The sequence below is a fragment of the Bubalus kerabau genome, chromosome 7, assembly GCF_029407905.1.
Source record: "Bubalus kerabau isolate K-KA32 ecotype Philippines breed swamp buffalo chromosome 7, PCC_UOA_SB_1v2, whole genome shotgun sequence".
NCBI classification, from domain to species: Eukaryota; Metazoa; Chordata; class Mammalia; order Artiodactyla; family Bovidae; genus Bubalus; species Bubalus kerabau.
The window spans coordinates 62,662,576-62,682,641 of record NC_073630.1 but is presented as its reverse complement, the minus strand read 5'-3'; the positions used below and the strand labels follow the sequence as shown (position 1 = coordinate 62,682,641).

At 39.1% G+C, this 20,066-nt stretch overlaps 1 protein-coding gene across 18 annotated transcripts in view; it reads left to right on the top strand.

Annotated features, from left to right (window-relative positions):
- The window catches only part of RFC1 (replication factor C subunit 1), a 126,853-nt gene that overhangs the window by 48,836 nt on the left and 57,951 nt on the right, over window positions 1-20,066 (top strand). For 8 of the 18 annotated variants that reach the window (XM_055588297.1, XM_055588296.1, XM_055588300.1 and 5 more), the window contains exons 2-3: window positions 11,055-11,183; window positions 18,512-18,587. In XM_055588297.1, the coding sequence (XP_055444272.1) occupies window positions 11,055-11,183; window positions 18,512-18,587 (205 nt within the window). Of the gene's footprint in view, window positions 1-8,500; window positions 8,552-9,941; window positions 10,139-10,757; window positions 10,875-11,054; window positions 11,184-18,511; window positions 18,588-20,066 lie in introns of all 18 variants that reach the window. The other 10 variants (XM_055588306.1, XM_055588310.1, XM_055588303.1 and 7 more) reach the window with 5 other exon arrangements.

The window sequence follows — 20,066 nt, the reverse complement described above, 5'->3', positions numbered from 1 at the left end:
CACTTGCAAAGTATTCTTTTCTCATTGAATTGTCTTGGCTCCCTTGTCAAAAATCAGTTTACTGTAAGTGTGAAGGTTTCTTTCTGGACACTGAATTCTATTCCACTGATCTATGTGTTTTCCCTAAAGCCAGTAACGCACTGGCTTTATTACTGTAGCTTTGTGGTGCATTTTTAAATTGGGAGGTGTAAGTCCTTCAAATTAGACCTTTTTCAGGATTGTTTTGCCTGTTCTGGATCCCTTGAATTTCTAAAATATGAATTTTAGAATCAGCAAAGAAGCCAGCTAGGATTTCGTTAGGGATTGTATTGAATCTGTAAATCAATTTGCAAAGTATTGCCATCCTAACAACATAATGTCTTCTGATCCATGAATATGGGCTATCTTTCCATTTGTTTGTGTCTTCTTTAATTGCTTTAAACAATATTTTATAGTTTTCAGAGTATGGATTTAACACTTCTGTCAAATTTATTTGTAAGTATTTTGTTCTTATTGATAATGCTATTTTGTTCTTATTGATGATGCTATAGATGGAATTGTTAATTTCATTTCTGGTTTGTTCTTGTGAAAAGTATAGAAATACAGTTGGTTTTAGTATATTGATCTTGCTTGTATCATGCAACCTTGTAGAATTCATTTAAATTAGTTCTAACAGTTATTTTAGTAAATTCCTTAGGCTTTTCTTTATTTAAGATCATTTCAGCTGCAAATAAAAATAATTTTGCTTCTTTCTGCCCAATCTGGTATGCCTTTTATAATTTATTTTTGCCTAATGGGTTTCTTTTTTTTTTAACCAGAGTGTTGAATAAGAGTGGTGAGAATGGATCTCTCTCCTGAACTTAGGGAATTACATTCCAACAGCTTACCTGTCGTTTTTAAAGTATAAGGTTTTAATATAATTTAAAATTGTTTAATTTCATTTGTCTATTCTGTGCTGCTGTTAATATATGGTTTTAGTCAGATATATCATTTTGCATTTAACTGTTTTTCAGAATTATAGATTTTTGCATTTGGATAGATTTTGTGAAGTGTGTTGGTGATAATCAATTTCTGCTTGTGGATTTGGTGGATGAATTAAACATATTAATCAAAAATATTTGTATTTCTTTACTTTCAAAATAGAGAAGTAAAGCCAACCCCACAGAGCACTGCAGTGCTTATTTTGCATAAAATCCTGTACTCTTCAAAGTGAGTGAACACAGTGCAGGATATGGTTTCTCTTTGCATTTTTGGTAGACAGATATAACTTGTTCGCTGGTTGAGCCCATGTGCAGTGGAAAAGTTACTAGCTGTTTGGTTATACTTCAAAGTAAATATGTATTAGATTTTGTGCTTTGATCTTTTAAAGTTAAAAGGTCATTATGGTAGCTTCCTTTGTGCAGGTTTAGGAGTATTTATTGCAAAGATTTTTTTTTTTTCATCTCTAACTCTACTAATAGATTTGTAATTAGCAGATTTGGAAACTTCTAAAAAATTAATAATTTTTTTTTTGAGCACTGGTGAGGTCTGGTACTTTGTCTTGACTTAATGTCAGTTCAGTTCAGTCGCTCAGATCAGATCAGTCGCTCAGTCATGTCCGGCTCTTTGCGACCCCATCCAGCCATCTCATCCTCTGTCGTCCCCTTCTCCTCCTGCCCCCAATCCCTGCAGCATCAGAGTCTTTTCCAATGAGTCAACTCTTCGCATGAGGTGGCCAAAGTACTGGAGTTTCAGCTTTAGCATCATTCCTTCCAAAGAAATCCCAGGGCTGATCTCCTGCAGAATGGAGTGGTTGGATCTCCTTGCAGTCCAAGGGACTCTCAAGAGTCTTCTCCAACACCACAGTTCAAAAGCATCAATTCTTCGGCGCTCAGCCTTCTTCACAGTCCAACTCTCACATCCATACATGACCGCAGGAAAAACCATAGCCTTGACTAGACGAACCTTTGTTGGCAAAGTAATGTCTCTGCTTTTGAATATGCTATCTAGGTTGGTCATAACTTTCCTTCCAAGGAGTAAGCATCTTTTAATTTCATGGCTGCAGTCACCATCTGCAGTGATTTTGGAGCCCAAAAAAAGAAAGTCTGACACTGTTTCCCCATCTATTTCCCATGAAGTGATGGGACCGGATGCCATGATCTTCGTTTTCTGAATGTTGAGCTTTAAGCCAACTTTTTCACTCTCCTCTTTCACTTTCATCAAGAGGCTTTTGAGTTCCTCTTCACTTTCTGCCATAAGGGTGGTGTCATCTGCATATCTGAGGTTATTGATATTTCTCCCGGCAATCTTGATTCCAGCTTGTGTTTCTTCCAGTCCAGCGTTTCTCATGATGTACTCTGCATAAAAGTTAAATAAGCAGGGTGACAATATACAGCCTTGACGGACTCCTTTTCCTATTTGGAACCAGTCTGTTGTTCCATGTCCAGTTCGAACTGTTGCTTCCTGACCTGCATACAAATTTCTCAAGAGGCAGGTCAGATGGTCTGGTATTCCCATCTCTTTCAGAATTTTCCACAGTTTATTGTGATCCACACAGTCAAAGGCTTTGGCATAGTCAATAAAGCAGAAATAGATGCTTTCCTGGAACTCTCTTGCTTTTTCTATGATCCAGTGGATGTTGGCAATTTGATCTCTGGTTCCTCTGCCTTTTCTAAAACCAGCTTGAACATCAGGAAGTTCACGGTTCACATATTGCTGAAGCCTGGCTTGGAGAATTTTAAGCATTACTTTACTAGCGTGTGAGATGAGTGCAATTGTGCGGTAGTTTGAGCATTCTTTGGCATTGCCTTTCTTTGGGATTGAAATGAAAACTGACCTTTTCCAGTCCTGTGGCCACTGCTGAGTTTTCCAGATTTGCTGGCATATTGAGTGCAGTACTTTCACAGCATCATCTTTAGGATTTGGAATAGCTCAACTGGAATTCCATCACCTCCACTAGCTTTGTTCGTAGTGATGCTTTCTAAGGCCCACTTGACTTCACATTCCAGGATGTCTGGCTCTAGGTCAGTGATCACACCATAGTGATTATCTGGGTCGTGAAGATCCTTTTTGTACAGTTCTTCTGTGTATTCTTGCCATCTCTTCTTAATATCTTCTGCTTCTGTTAGGTCCATACCATTTCTGTCCTTTATCGAGCCCATATTTGCATGAAATGTTCCTTTGGTATCTGGTTTTCTTGAAGAGATCTCTAGTCTTTCCCATTCTGTTGTTTTCCTCTATTTCTTTGCATTGATCGCTGAAGAAGGCTTTCTTATCTCTTCTTGCTATTCTTTGGAACTCTGCATTCAGATGTTTATAGCTTTCCTTTTCTCCTTTGCTTTTCGCTTCTCTTCTTTTCACAGCTATTTGTAAGGCCTCCCCAGACAGCCATTTTGCTTTTTTGCATTTCTTTTCCATGGGGATGGTCTTGATCCCTGTCTCCTGTACAATGTCACGAACCTCAGTCGCTCAGTCCTGTCCAATTCTTTGAGACCCCATGAACCGCAGCATGCCAGGCCTCCCTCTCTATCACCAACTCCCAGAGTCCACCCAAACCCATGTCCATTGAGTCACTGATGCCATTCAACCATCTTATCCTCTGTCATCCCCTTCTCCTCCTGCCCTCAAACTTTCCCAGCATCAGGGTCTTTTCCAATGAGTCAGCTCTTCACATCAGGTGGCCAAAGTGTTGGAGTTTCAGCGTCAACATCAGTCCTTCCAGTGAATACCCAGAACTGAATTCCTTTAGGATGGACTGGTTGGATCTCCTTGCAGTCCAAGGGACTCTCAAGAGTCTTCTCCAACACCACAGTTCAAAAGCATCAATTCTTTGGCACTCAGCTTTCTTTATAGTCCAACTCTCACATCCATACATGACCACTGGAAAAACCATAGCCTTGACTAGACGGACCTTTGTTGACAAAGTAATGTCTATGCTTTATAATATGTTGTCAGGTTGGTCATAACTTTCCTTCCAATGTATATGTATATTAAAATTGCATTTGGGCTGCCTGATAGGCAATGCTTTTCTTTAATAGTGTTGTAGAATTGTTACACCTTAGGGTAGGAGAGTGCAACAGATCTTTTCCTTTTGGTTACATTTATGTGACTCAGCTGGTAAAGAATCTGCCTGCAGTGTGGGAGACCTGGGTTCCATCCCTGAATTGGGAAGATCCCCTGGAGAAGGGAAAGGCTACCCACTCCAGTATTCTGGCCTGGAGAATTCCATGGGCTGTATAGTCCATGGGGTCACAAAGAGTCAGACATGACTGAACAACTTTCAGTTCACTTCAAGAACGTCTTATATTTCAAAACATTTACTAGAAAATGTCTTGTTAGCATTTTCAGTTTTTTCATCTATGAATTAAAATTAAAGACTGTCATAGACTTTGTTATGTGGATTAAATTAGTTTTTTTAAATGTTTAAATCATTGTCTGGCACAGAGTAAGTCCTATTTATGCTATGCTAAGTCACTTCAGTCGGGTCTGACTCTGTGCGACCCCATAGACGGCAGCCCACCAGGCTCCCCGTCCCTGGGATTCTCCAGGCAAGAACACTGGAGTGGGCTGCCATTTCCTTCTCCAATGCATGAAAGTGAAAAGTGAAAGTGAAGTCACTCAGTCGTGTCGGACTCTTAGCGACCCCATGGACTGCAGCCTAACAGGCTCCTCCGTCCATGGGATTTTCCAAGCAAGAGTACTGGAGTGGGGTGCCATTGCCTTCTCCGAGTCCTATTTAAGGGTTTGTTAAAAAGGTAAATAGGGACTTCCTTGGCAGTCCAGTGGCTCAGAACCTGCCTTCCAATGCAGGGGACGCAGGTTCAACTGCTGGTCCTGGAACTAGGATCCTGCATGTTGCAACTAAGCCTTGGTGCTGCAGCTGCTGAGCCCACACTGTCTGGAGCCCACAAGCCACAACTTGAGGGCCTGCATGCTGCAAAGAAGAGCCCATGGTGGAGGATCCCACATGTAGCAACAGAGATCCTGTGTGCCCCAATTAAGACCCAACACAGCCAATGAGATAAATAAATTTTTTTTTTTATAAAGTAAATGAAGCCCTAAATCAGGGCATTGGCAATAGAAATAGAAGAAAGAGGACAGCAGTATTCAGGAGATTCTTAGATAGGATAGTGAGGTGGAGGGTCAGAATGAGGAGGAAAAACAGTGCCCATTTTTCTGTTTTGAGTGAATGCTGGTGCTGTGCATTGAGGTGGGAAACAGAGAGAAACAAGTACCCCCAAAATATGAGCTTGGTTTTGGATGTTATGAGTTGGAGGCACCTTTGGGGCATTTGGATAGAGGTGAAGATGACAGACTGGCTACATGGATATGGAGCTCAGAGGTCTGGAGTAAACACAAGATTTAGGAGGCTCAGGTGGCTCAGTGTTAAAGAATCCACCTGCTAAGCAGGAGACGTGGGTTCGATCCCTGAGTCAGGAAGATCCCCTGGAGAAGAAAATGACAACCCACTCCAGTATTCTTGCCTGGAAGGTTCCATGGACAGAGGAGCCTGGTGGGCTTTAGTCCACGAGGCCTCCAAGAGTTGGTCACAACTGAGCGACTAAACAGCAGCAGCAGTGTGTTTTTAAGGGGTACCTGATTTTAAGATGGATGTAACTTAGCTTATGCAGTGTGAGTATGTGAATCAGAAGTTTTTAACTTAAAGTTCATGGAGAGCCATTAATAGGCTTTAGAGAAAAGCTGTGAGGAAGAGTATTATACTAAAAGTGAAAGTATTTTGTTTTTTGTAGCCACAATACTCTAATATGACAAGACTACCATATGATAGAAGAGTCAACTTGAATAATTTTCCTGGGAAATAGTACACAATAATGTTAATTTAATACCTGCTTAAAATTCCTTAAAACAAAGAGCAGTAAATAAAGTCATCCCCACAAATTAATCTCAAAGTTTATTTTAATAAGCAATCTTTAAAAACAAATCTACCATCAATTTCATTTTACACAGTTAAGAACCATTCTTTCTGAGCCCAGGTGTGAAGGTCAGTGACCTTAAAAATAACCACTCATGTGTTTAACCATTATTAATTAAGCATCTGCTTATCTGAGGTGCTGGCCCTGTACTTGAGATACAGAGGTGAGTAAGATAGACAAGCCTCCTGTATGGAATTTATAGCAATGTGTTCGAACTCAGATTTCTATGACTATCAAAAGTATCTCCTACTAATCATTTTGGGACCCATTTCAGGTCTGTCTTCTGTCCTTGAGGCTGTCTGTATTAGGTGCTCCTGGTGCTTTTATAGTTTTGTGATTAGCTCTGTCTTAGCACTCTTTTGTATTTAATTCTTCATATACTAATTTGTCTCCCAGGTAACTTTATGAGGTCTTTTTCCTGTTTGTTTCCTAAGTCCCTGGCATGGTGCCTGTCTGTAATCACATAAGGATCAAATGTATCAGGAATAATAAGGGAAAGGCCATATTGCTAGTGATGGGGTGTCAGGATCTATCAGGGCTTCCCTGATAGCTCAGTTGGTAAAGAATCCGCCTGCAATGCAGGAGACCCCAGTTCGATTCCTGGGTTGGGAAGATCTGCTGGAGAAGGAATAGGCTACCCATTCCAGTATTCTTGGGCTTCCCTTGTGGTTCAGCTGGTAAAGAATCGCCTGCAATACGGGAGATCTGGGTTCGATCCCTGGGTTAGGAAGATCCCTTGGAGAAGGGAAAGGCTACCCACTCCAGTATTCTGGCCTGGAGAATTCCATGGACTGTTGTCACAAAGAGTTGGACATGACTGAGTGACTTTCACTTAGAATTATGGTAAAATGATGAGGGGACAGTCGTGGTCAAGTAGAGAACTATGAAAGGAATTTGGAGTCAGAGGACCAGGTTGCAATCTGGGTGTGCCATCTCTAATCCCCACAAGAATCTTGTGAGGCAAGTGGCATTATGAGGAAACAGGGCCAGAGAAGTTAAGTAATTCATCCCAAGTGCCTGGTGCATGTGTGCTAAGTTGCCTCAGTTGTGTCTGACTCTTTGTAACCCTATGGATGGTAGCCCACCAGGCTACTCTGTCCATGGGACTCTCCAGGCAAGAATACTGGAGTGGGTTGCCATGCCTTCCTCCAAGGGATCTTCCTGACCCAGGATTGAACCCATTCTCTTACATCTCCTGCATTGGCAGGCAGGTTCTTTACCACTAGCACCACCTGGGAAGCCCCCAAGTGTCCAGTAGAAGTGAAAGTCGCTCAGTCGTGCGACCCCATGGACTATACAGTCCGTGGAATTCTCCAGGCCAGAATACTGGGAGTGGGTAACCTTTCCCTTCTCCAAGGGATCTTCCCAACCCAGGTATCGAACCCAGGTCTCCCGCATTGTGGGCAGATTCTTTACCAGCTGAGCCACAAGGGACGCCCAAGAATACTGGAGTGGGTAGCCTATCCCTTCTCCAGTGGATCTTCTCCACCCAGGAATCGAACTGGGGTCTCCTGCATTACAGTCAGATTCTTTACCAACTGAGCCATCAGGGAAGCCCAAGTGTCTAGTAGTAAGTGGCAAAACTGACTAAAAGCTTATGTTTGTCAGACTTAATTCTACTTACTTATCTATAAAATGGAGATAATTCATTCTATTTGCCTTTATACCTCATAGAATTGTCAAAAGAGATAAATCTGTGTCCAGTAGCTGTAAGTAGAAGTGTGAAAAACTTGTTGCTGTTAGCTGTCTGTGCTAAAATTTGTTTTAATGTTTATGTGATTTTTGCCTAAATCTTGCTTATTTAAACTGTCATGTTCAGTTAATAACTATTTAAAAAGAAAGTAAGAGTTAATTACTACTCTTTTGGTTTCCCCAAATAAAGCTGTTTCTTTTACCATTTCTTTTAGAAGTGAAATCCTGGGACAAAGGGTATGCACATTTAAAATTTTGATAAGTGTTGGATTGTCTTGGAAAGGTTATGCCAATTTTTACTTTTATTAGCAGTGTAGTGTGTGAGAATCTGTTTCCCCACACCTTTGACATACCTGAACATGATGAATCTTTTAACACTTAGACAACAATAATCAAGTTCCAATTTATTATTTGTCAGGTTGAGCATCTTTTATTGTTTGGTTATTTGCATTTCTTTTATAATTTGTCTGCTGGTAACTTTTATCCATTTTTTCTACTGGATTATCTTTTATTGATTTGTAGGAGCCCTCATATATAATGTGTGGTAGATATTTTCATGTTAGTTATTTTTTAACTTTGTTTATGATATCTTTTATTTTTATGTAGTCAAATTTTTCTTTCTTAATGGGTAGTTTCTAGTCTTGATGTTCTGCTTGGAAGGACTTCCCTTTGCTAAGATTATAAAAATAAAATTTAAAAACGTGTTCCTTTTTCTACTCATATGCTGAGCAAGAATTATTCTGTGCAGGTAAGAGTGATGTTTAGATCCATTATTTGGTAATTTGATTAGTCACTAGTCTTGTTCTTTATTTGATGAAATCTTTAAAGACCTGCAATACCAGGTAGGGACTGTTAATAAAGAGTAAGGTAAAGTCATGATATAAATTAAAGTCAAATTGGTGACCTTTTTCTCTTAGATGCTTATACACCAGATGGCTGCTCACTTTGGAGGTAACTCCTAAAAAAGTGTGAGTAGAATGACTTTCATTCCAATGAAAATTCTTTTTCAAAAGTTTAGATTTTTAGTAGATATTGAGTTAAGATCAGGATGCTGTAATTTAATTGTTTTGCTGCCGTCAGAGTGTAAGGGCATGGGGAGTGGGAAAGTAGGGTAGAGTACAGGGAGAGGAAAGGGGTTGTGAATAGGAAGAATTACTTAGGAAGAAAAGGTTACAAAAATGCTTAGGATTGGCAGTGTGGTACAGACAGAAGTCAGAGAGCTCAACGTTACCAGTAGTTCCATTTCCTGAATTATGTTTTGTTTTCTCTTTGTGGTTTTAAGTATTTGTGGTTCCATCACAGATGGAAAACCACCACCGACTTTAAGCTGTTTATTAATGTTCAGTTTTGAACTGTGGTGCATGCGTGCTGTGTGTGTATATTTGAAAAATCACACTATTTGAAGACCTACTTGGTAATTTCAAAAGTGAAACTCCAATGTGAAACTCTCATTTCCTCCAGAGGCAATAAAGTAAGTAGTTGTCAGCCTCAAATTCAATTCTTTGCAAATTATACGGAAGACTGTGGCTTTCTGGCTTTCTTTATTATCTATTTTTTCTTAGCAACTGACACAAATGTCTCAGTTTCATAGCTAAGGTACCATTTTGCGAACAATATATCTTAGATTTTATTAGGATGGATTTGTGACTTTTTAATATTAGGAAATTTACAGAAGAGGGTATAAAACCAGGGAAGTCTGTAACCTTTCAAAAAAATTTAACATGTCTGTGTATCTCGTTTATCTGTTTTCTTTATTGGCTTAACCACAAAGCTATGTGTTTCTGTGTTTGCAGAACACACTTATTTGGGATTTTTGACATTTTAAGAGTGTGACAATTACCGCCAGGATTGAGGAAAAACATTGTTATCTTTCTTACACTTGACAAAGTACTTTTAACAGGTATTTTCCTCACTACAGTAAAGAGAGAGAGCTTGGAACAGGCAAAAAAAAATTGAAGACTCAGGATTATAAACATTGAGGATAGGAATAGGGAAAATAGTTCAACTGCCTGTTGAACTATGCCTGTTCTTTGGAATTCAGATCCTAAATTCTCATATTCTGTGTTCCTTATACCCTTCCTTTCCTGTGAGTAGAGAACTGTAGGTGGAGAACTGTAGGTGGATATGGAGGGATAATAGTACATAAATGAGGGAGAAGGGAAGCTTTTTACTGAGTCAGAATTGTGACAGATGCATAATTAATCCTCATGAAGTGTAAGGAGTATTGATCTCACTTTACTGATGAGAAAACAGATTAAAAGTCAAGGTCATCCCTTGGTCCACTGGAAAGTGCTAGAGCAGAGATTCATACCAGGGATTTCTTACTCTAAGGGCTATTACTTTTTCTCTATACAACAGTTTATTCAGAGCTTAAATCTAAAAGTCCATCCTAAAGAACATCAATCCTGAATATTCATGGAAAGGACTGATGTTGAAGCTGAAACTCCAATACTTTGGCCACCTGATGCTGGGAAAGATTGAAGGCAGGAGGAGAAGGGGACAACAGAGGATGAGATGGTTGGACGGTATCATCGACTCAATGGACATGAGTTTAAGTAAACTCCGGGAGTTGGTGATGGACGGGGAGGCCTGGTGTGCTGTAGTCCATGGGGTTGCAAAGAGTCAGACACGACTGAGAAACTGAATTGCACTGAAAATCTAAAAGTGTAGGAAGAATATATATCATAAGAAAGATAAGTGATATTAATTATATATTATATTGTAAAAGTATGATTATTACAAATGTATGATAAATTACATTGTAAATATATGATTAATTTGACAGTAATTGAAGCAAGTGTGATCAAAATTTTTCCTTTGGAATTTGGAAAAATCATATAACGGGAAATAATTTCAAAGTTCTTAGTTATTAAGGTCTTAAATGATCAGGGTTGTAAGAGTTATTCTTCTCTCAAACTGGAGTGTAAATTCCATAGGCAAGGATTATGTTCTTCAACTCTTTGTCTTTTCCCCTAGTGTGTCTGTGATGATGGGATATGTGCAGGCATAATCAATAAATGCTTGTTACTTGCCTCTTTTAACGGTGCTGTTTTTAGCAAAAATTTCCTTTGTTAATTTTTGCCCTGGTTTTGGCCAGATTCTGAGAATTAAAACTGCTTTTCATTAGGCACATTATTATTATTATTTTTGAATCTTTTTGCCTGTGCTGCTCAGCTTGTAGGATCTTAGTTCTCCAACCAGGGATCGAACCCGGGGCCTTAGCAGTAAAAGCTCGGAGTCCTTACTACTGGACCACCAAGGAATTCCCTAGACTCATTATTTTTAACTCAGGTAATTTTATCAGTTAATTTTTGCATATAAAAAGGATGCTGCTGCACACTTGGAGCTATATCATTATGAAGACATGATTGAGAGTACACCAGTGTGTATGCAGAGTTGTTCCTTTTTACAATTGAGATTAGAATTTTGTGCAGTTAATGTTTGTTTATGAATCTCCTTTTTTGCTTCTAGGATATTCGAAAATTCTTTGGGGTTATACCAAGTGGAAAGAAACTTGTAAGTGAAACAGTAAAGAAGAATGAGAAAACAAAGTCTGCTGAAGAAAGTTTAAAAGCAAAGAAAGGAATAAAGGAAATCAAGGTCAGTTTTCCAGATGCAATGTTGAATTGTATAAAATAAACTCAGTTCTGAGATTTGATATATTGAGAGCCTTAAGTAAATATAAATTTCGACTCATTTAGCAGAAAAAGAAGAAAAGTAATAAGGTCTTACTTATTTCTAGTTAATATATCTTACTGCATCTATAGTTTGGTATTTTCGTTAATTGATTTAGTGAAAATTTAACCAAAGTTTGCTCATAAAGACATAAGCTCCAGTATTGGGCTTCTTGTGAAGGAAGGCTTTGGAGGAAAGCTTTATTCTTTTTCCTGTCCTCCTTGGGCTTCATAGAATTTAAGATATAATATCACTATGATGAGCAGGCAGTGGTGTCAATAGTGTATTTGAGTTAATATTGTTCCTCTTTGTGTAAAATGTGAGAATTTTGCAACTCGACAGGTTGGTTTACTACCACCCCATCCTTTATGCCATAATTGGCATATGAATTATATCTATATATGTTAATACTCCACATTCAATATAATAATTATTGCTCTAAACCAACGTTATTTTAAAGGAATAAACAGAGGAAAATTGGTTTGTGACTACATATGGTGATGGATGTTAACTAGACTTATGGTCATTTTACAATATGTATAGATATTGAATCATCATGTTGTAAACCTGAAACTAATATAATGTTACATGTCAATTATATCTCAATAAAAACTTACTTTGTAAATAAGATAAAAATAAACAATATTTTAAAAACATATGAGTAATTACAAATGCATGTAATTAAACTGTTGTTAAAATACCAATAAACTATAATTTAAACACATAAATTAACTTTTTTAATTTCCTAGGTGAGACTAAAATAAAAATCTCAGTCTTTTGCTGTCAAAAAAAAAAAAAAAGAGGAAGATTGATCTTTTGTACTTAACCATATATTGGCCACTTCTGGTTTCATTTCTTATCAAAGATCTGAATTTCCATCTACTATAATTTTCTTTAATTAATATTTTTATTTATTTAATTATTTAAATGCACCCAGTCTTAGTTGCAGCACACAGGATCCTTTCGATCTTTGTCGGCAGCATGCAGAATCTTTAGTTGTGGCATGCAAATTTTTAGTTATTGCATGTAAAACCTAGTTTTCTGAGCAAGGGTTGAACCCAGACCCCCTGCATTGGGAGTATGGAGTCTTAGCCACTGGACAACCAGGGAAGTCCCTTATACCATTTTCTGTAAATCTGAAGAATTTTCTTAAGCATTTCTTGTAGAATAGGCTTGGCAGCGAATTATATAAGTTTTTGTTTATCTAAAAATGTCTTTATTTTGTCTCTGTTCTTGATATTTTTGCTGGATATAGAGTTTTGGATTGATAGTTTTTGTTTCAGCACTGTAAAGGTGTTCCATTCCTTGTTTTTGGTCTCCATTTTTTTCTGGTGAGATGGTAGCTGTCATTTATATTGTTTTCTCTTGTATGTATTGTATTATTTTCTCATGCTTCTTTAAAAGACTTTATCTTTGAGTTTCAGCCTTGCCCATGGTGTACTTGGGTGTAGTTTTCTTTTTTTATACTGTTTAGGGTTTCTGAGTTCTGAGTCTGTAAATTTATATCTTTTTTTGAATTTGGTAATTTTTTACCATTGTTTCTTCAAATATATTTCTGCTTTACTCTCTCCTCTTATAGGAGAAGAGTCCTTATATATAGACACACACACACACGCATATACCCCCACACACACATATGTATCTATATTAGAATTTTGGAATTGCATTACAGATAATTGAGGCTTGTGGTTGTTTAGTCCCTCAGTCGTGTCTGACTCTGTGATCCCATGGACTGTAGCACGCCAGGCTTCCCTGTCCTTCACTCCCAGAGTTTCTCAAACTCATGCCCATTGAGTCAGTGATGCCATCTAATCATCTCATCCTCTGTCATCCCATTCTCCTCCCACCTTCAATCTTTCCCAGCATCAGGGTCTTTTCAGATGAGTTAGTTCTTCACATCAGGTGGCCAAAGTATTGGAGTTTCAGCTTCAACATCAGTCCTTCCAATGAACACCCAGGACTGATCTCCTTTAGGATGGACTGGTTAGATCTCCTTGCAGTCCAAGGGACTCTCAAGAGTCTTCTCCAACACCACAGTTCAAAAGCATCAATTCTTCAGTGCTCAGCTTTCTTTATAGTCCAACTCTAACATCCATACATGACCACTGGAAAAACCATAGCCTTGACTAGACAGACCTTTGTTGACAAAGTAATGTCTCTGCTTTTTAATATGCTGTCTAGATTGGTCATAACTTTCCTTCCAGGGGGTAGGCGTCTTTTCATTTCCTGGCTGCAATCACCATCTGCAATGATTTTGGAGCCCCCCAAATATAAAGTCTGCCACTGTTTCCACTGTTTCCCCATCTATTTGCCATGAAGTGATGGGACCGGATGCCATGATCTTAGTTTTTTGAATGTTGAGCTTTAAGCCAGCTTTTTCACTCTCCTCTTTCACTTTCATCAAGAGGCTCTTTAGTTCTTCTTCACTTTCTGCCATAAGGGTGGTGCCATCTGCATATCTGAGGTTATTGATATTTCTCCTGGAAATCTTAATTCCAGCTTGTGCTTCTTCCAGCCCAGCGTTACTCATGATGTACTCTGCATATAAGTTAAATAAGCAGGGTGACAATATACAGCCTTGACATACTCCTTTTCCTATTTGGAACCAGTCTGTTGTTCCATGTCCAGTTCTTACTCTTGCTTCCTGACCTGTATACAGGTTTCTCAAGAGGCAAGTCAGGTGGTCTGGTATTCCCATCTCTTTCAGAATTTTCCACAGTTTATTGTGATCCACAGAGTCAAAGGCCTTGGCATAGTCAATAAAACAGAAATAGATGATTTTCTGGAACTGTCTTCCTTTTTCCATGATCCAGCGAATGTTGACAATTTGATCTCTGGTTCCTCTGCCTTTTCTAAAACCAGCTTGAACATCTGTAAGTTCACGGTTCATGTATTGCTGAAGCCTGGCTTGGAGAATTTTAAGCATTACTTTACTAGCGTGTGAGATGAGTGCAATTGTGCGATAGTTTGAGCATTCTCTGGCATTGCCTGTCTTTGGGATTGGAATGAAAACGGACCTTTTCCAGTCCTGTGGCCACTGCTGAGTTTTCCAAATTTGCTGGCATATTGTGTGCAGCACTTTCACAGCAGCATCTTTCAGGATTTGAAATATATCAACTGGAAGTCTGTCACCTCTAATAGCTTTGTTCGTAGTGATGCTTCCTAAGTCCCACTTGACTTTGCATTCCAGGATGTGTGGCTCTAGGTGATCTTTTTTGTACAGTTCTGTGTATTCTTGCCACCTCTTCTTAATATCTTCTTAATAGGTCCCTACCATTTCTGTCCTTTATTGAGCCCATCTTTGGATGAAATGTTCCCTTGGTATCTCTAATTTTCTTGAGGAGATCTCTAGTCTTTCCCATTCTGTTGTTTTCCTTATTTCTTTGCATTGACCGCTGAGGAAGGCTTTCTTATCTCTCCTTGCTAGTCTTTGGAACTCTGCATTCAAATGGGTATATCTTTCCTTTTCTCCTTTGCTTTTCGCTTCCCTTCTTTTCACAGTTATTTGTAAAGCCTCCTCAGACAGCCATTTTGCTTTTTTGCATTTCTTTTCCATGAGGATGGTCTTGATTCCTGTCTCCTGTACAATGTCACGAACCTCTGTCCATAGTTCATTAGGCACTCTATCTATCAGATCTAGTCCTGTAAATCTATTTCTCACTTCCACTGTATAATCATAAGGGATTTGATTTAGGTCATACCTGAATGCTCTGGTGGTTTTCTCCACTTTCTTCAATTTCAGTCTGAATTTGGCAATAAGGAATTCATGATTGGAGCCACAGTCAATTCCTGGTCTTGTTTTTGCTGACCGTATAGAGCTTCTCCATCTTTGGCTGCAAAGAATATAATCAGTCTGATTTCGGTGTTGACCACTTGGTGATGTCCATGTGTAGAGTCTTCTCTTGTGTTGTTGGAAGAGGGTGTTTGCTATGACTAGTGCGTTCTCTTGGCAGAACTCTTAGCCTTTGCCCTGCTTAATTCTGTACTCCAAAGCCAAATTTGCCTGTTACTCCAGGTGTTTCTTGACTTTCTACTTTTGCATTCCAGTCCCTTATAATGAAAAGGACATCTTTTAATTGATATACATCACCTATTTGAGGTTTGAGGTGTACAGCATGATAGTTTGATATACACATATTATGAAATGATTATCACTGTGGGCTCAGTTAGCATCCATCATCTCATATATGTACAAAGAAAGGAAGAAAATTTTTTTTCCTTGTGTTAAGAACTCTTGGGACCTGCTCTCTTAAATTTTCCTGTGTATCATACAGCAGTGTTAACTACAGCTGTCATGTTGTACGTCACATTCCTAGCACTTATTTATCTTATAACTGGAAGTTTTTACCTTTTGACCACCTTCCTCCAGGTCCCCCTTCCCCCCACCCTCTGCCTCTGGTAACCACAGATCTGATCTCTTTTTTTATGAGTTCATGCTTTTTAATTTTTTGCTTTTGATTCTATGTACAGTGAGATATACAGTATGTGTCTTTCTCTAATTTATTTCACTTAGTAAAAGGCCTTCGAGGTCCCTCCACTTTGTTAGAAATGGTGGGATACCCTTATTTTTTATGGCTGAGTAATATTCATATATTCACAACTTCTTTATTCATCCTTTATTGACTGACACTTGGGTTGTTTCTATGTCTTGGCTTTTGTAAGTAATGCTGCTATGAACATGTGGGTGCAAATAACTTTTAGTTAGTGTTTTTTCTTCCTTTGGATATATTCTCAGCAGTGGAATTGCTAGTCATGTGGTTCAGTTCAGTTCAGTTCAGTCGCTCAGTCATGTCCGACTCTTTGCGACCACATGAATCGCAGCACACCAGGTCTCCCTGTCCATCACCAACTCCCAGAGTTCACCCAGACTCACATCCATTGAGTCAGTGATGCCATCCAGTCATCTGATCCTCTGTCGTCCCCTTCTCCTCCTGCCCCCAATCCCTCCCAGCATCAGTCTTTTCCAATGAGTCAACTCTTCGCATGAGGTGGCCAAAGTACTGGAGTTTCAGCTTTAGCATCATTCCTTCCAAAGAAATCCCAGGGCTGATCTCCTTCAGAATGGACTGGTTGGATCTCCTTGCAGTCCAAGGGACTCTCAAGAGTCTTCTCCAACACCACAGTTCAAAAGCATCAATTCTTCAGTGCTCAGCCTTCTTCACAGTCCAACTCTCACATCCGTACATGACCACAGGAAAAACCATAGCCTTGACTAGACGAACCTTTGTTGGCAAAGTAATGTCTCTGCTTTTGAATATGCTATCTAGATTGGTCATAACTTTCCTTCCAAGGAGTAAGCGTCTCTTAATTTCATGGCTGCAATCACCATCTGCAATGATTTTGGAGCCCAAAAAAAGAAAGTCTGACGCTGTTTCCACTGTTTCCCCATCTATTTGCCATGAAGTGATGGGACCGGATGCCATGATCTTTGTTTTCTGAATGTTGAGCTTTAAGCCAACTTTTTCACTCTCCACTTTCACTTTCATCAAGAGGTTTTTTAGTTCCTCTTCACTTTCTGCCATAAGGGTGGTGTCATCTGCATATCTGAGGTTATTGATATTTCTCCCGGCAATCTTGATTCCAGCTTGTGCTTCTTCCAGTCCAGCGTTTCTCATGATGTACTCTGCATATAAGTTCAATAAGCAGGGTGACAATATACAGCTTTGACGGACTTCTTTTCCTATTTGGAACCAGTCTGTTGTTCCATGTCCAGTTCGAACTGTTGCTTCCTGACCTGCATACAAACCTCTCAAGAGGCAGGTCAGGTGGTCTGGTATTCCCATCTCTTTCAGAATTTTCCACAGTTTATTGTGATCCACACAGTCAAAGGCTTTGGCATAGTCAATAAAGCAGAAATAGATGTTTTTCTGGAACTCTCTTGCTTTTTCCATGATCCAGTGGATGTTGGCAATTTGATCTCTGGTTCCTCTGCCTTTTCTAAAACCAGCTTGAACATGAGGAAGTTCACGGTTCACATATTGCTGAAGCCTGGCTTGGAGAATTTTGAGCATTACTTTACTAGCGTGTGAGATGAGTGCAAATGTGCGGTAGTTTGAGCATTCTTTGGCATTGCCTTTCTTTGGGATTGGAATATTTTTAGTTTTTTGAAAAACCTCCATACTGTTTTTCATAGTGGCTACTCCAATTTACAGTTCCACCAACATTGCACAAGGGTTCCCTTTTATCCACATCCACACCAGCATTTGTGATCTCTTTATCTTTTTGATGATGGGTGTGGCCTAGTCTGCAGGGTTTCTCAGGTGGTACTCTAGTGGTAAAGAACCCGTGTGCCAGTGCAGGAGACCTGAGAGATGCGGGTTCGATCTCTGGGTTGGAAAAATTCCCTGGAGAAGGAAATGGCAACCCACTCCAGTATTCTTACTTGGAAAATCCACATGGACAGAGGAGTCTGGCGGGCTACAGTCCATAAGGTCGCAAAGAGTAGGACACAACTGAAATGACTTAGCATGCACGCACTCACTGGCTTATTCTTTAGCCTCTGCCACTGCTGCTGCTAAGTCGCTTCAGTCGTGTCCGACTCTGTGCGGCCCCACAGACGGCAGCTCACCAGGCTCCCCATCCCCAGGATTCTCCAGGCAAGAACACTGGAGTGGGTTGCCATTTCCTTGCTTGCCTTGTGGCTCAGACAGTAAAGTGTCTGCCTCAATGCAGGAGACCCAGGTTCAGTCCCTGGGTTGGGAAGATCTCCTAGAGAAGGAAATGGCAACCCACTCCAGTACTTTTGCTTGGAAAATTTCCGTGGACTGAGGAGTTTGGTAGGCTATAGTCCATGGGGTCACAAAGAGTTGGACACGACTGAGCAACTTCATTTTCACTTTCTCCAATGCATGAAAGTGAAAAGTGAAAGTGAAGTCACTCAGTCGTGTCCGACTCCGCACGACCCCACAGATGGCAGCCTCCCAGGCTCCTCCGTCCATGGGATTTTCCAGTCAAGAGTACTGGAGTGGGGTGCCATTGCCTTCTCCATTCTTTAGCCTAATTAGGGGATTATTGACATTTGGGGTGAGATAATTCATTATTGTGGAGGACTGTCCTGTGCATTGTAGAATGAAGCATCCCTTATCTACCCATTATATACCTGTAACACCCCGACCCCAGTATGACAAGTGAAAATGTTTCCTGTAGGGGCAGGGTTTCTCTGGTTGTGAACTATTGAGCTCAAATCTAACAAGAAAAAAATAGGTAAGTTATATAGGCTTCCTTGTATTCTAACTATACTGTGATGTTTATAGGTAAATAGTTCTTGTAAAGAAGATGAATTCAAGCCGAAGCAGTCAAACAAGAAAAAGAGGATCATCTATGATTCGGGTAATATTTCTTTTCAGGAGTTTTCAAGTTTAAAAATTTTCATTTTGTATCTGTTAGAGCTGATGTTCTGTATAATGTTAATAGGTGCTGTGAGAAGAGGACTCTGTGTTCAAGTAAAGTTGAAAACAACTTTTATTATTACTAGAGAATTTATCAGAGCTGAAATATGTTAATAAGGTTTTGTTCTGTAGAGATGTGGTATATATGGCGTGTCTGAAACTTACTTTGAATATGCTAAAGTATTTTTATTAACTTCTCTTTCAGCTGAGGTTCTTGGAAACTGAATTTGAAAAAGAGTGCCATAAAATGTTGCTTTACAAACAAAGATCTAAAACTTCATTTTTATCCTTTTGATTTGGTCCTTTTTTGTTGCAGTTAAAAAGGAACAAACACACTTTAAAAACTTTGACTATAAGATTGACTTAAAAAATATGAGGGTTGGGGTTCTGACACCCCTTGCAATTGAAAATCTACACACAACTTTTGAATCCCCCAAAACTTAAATACTAATAGCCTACTGTTGATTAAAAACCTTGCCAATACCATAAACTGTCAGTTAACACATATTTTGTATGTTATATGTATTTTATACTGTATTCTTGCAATAAAGTAAGCTGCTGCTAAGTCACTTCAGTTGTGTCCGACCTTGTGCGACCCATAGACGGCATCCCACCAGGCTCCCCCGTCCCTGGGATTCTCAAGGCAAGAACACTGAAGTGGGTTGCCATTTCCTTCTCCAGTGCAGGAAAGTGAAAAGTGAAAGTGAGGTTTCTCAGTCGTGTCTGACTCTTAGCGACTCCATGGACTGCAGCCTACCAGGCTCCTTCGTCCATGGGATTTTCCAGGCAAGAGTACTGGAGTGGGGTGCCATTGCCTTCTCCGATAAAGTAAGCTAGAGAAAAGAAAATGTTATTAAGGGAATCTTAAGAAAAATACATTTATAGTACTATACTGTATTTATTGATACTATAAGTTTATGTCATCTGTTTACAAGATGAATCTCAGTACCTACATCAATCTTGTCTAATATAATACAAAATAAAATACTCTAGATGTTATATATATTACTACACTCTATTATAATACAGATGTAGATGTTGTACATATTACTAACTTTTGACATCAGAAATGAAAAGATAATGTGAAAAGTAAATTCATATTTACAGGTATAACAATTCATGCATTAATAATGAAGAAGCAGCAGTATGATTGTTTTATGGTAGCCTGGTGTAATTGATAGGATTGCTTCATGATAGCCTAGCCTATGCACTAATGAATCTGTTAACAAAATTTTGGCATACAGTATGACTATAACACGGTCATATTCATAATACAGTATTGGAAACATTGTTACATAAAAAGAAAATCCACTTACCTGTTATGATAAATAGGCTGTTATGCAGTTTACCCAGTTACAGAGAGGCATACTTTATAGTAGTAAATTCTTTGAAATTTATAGTAGTAATTCTTTATAGTAGG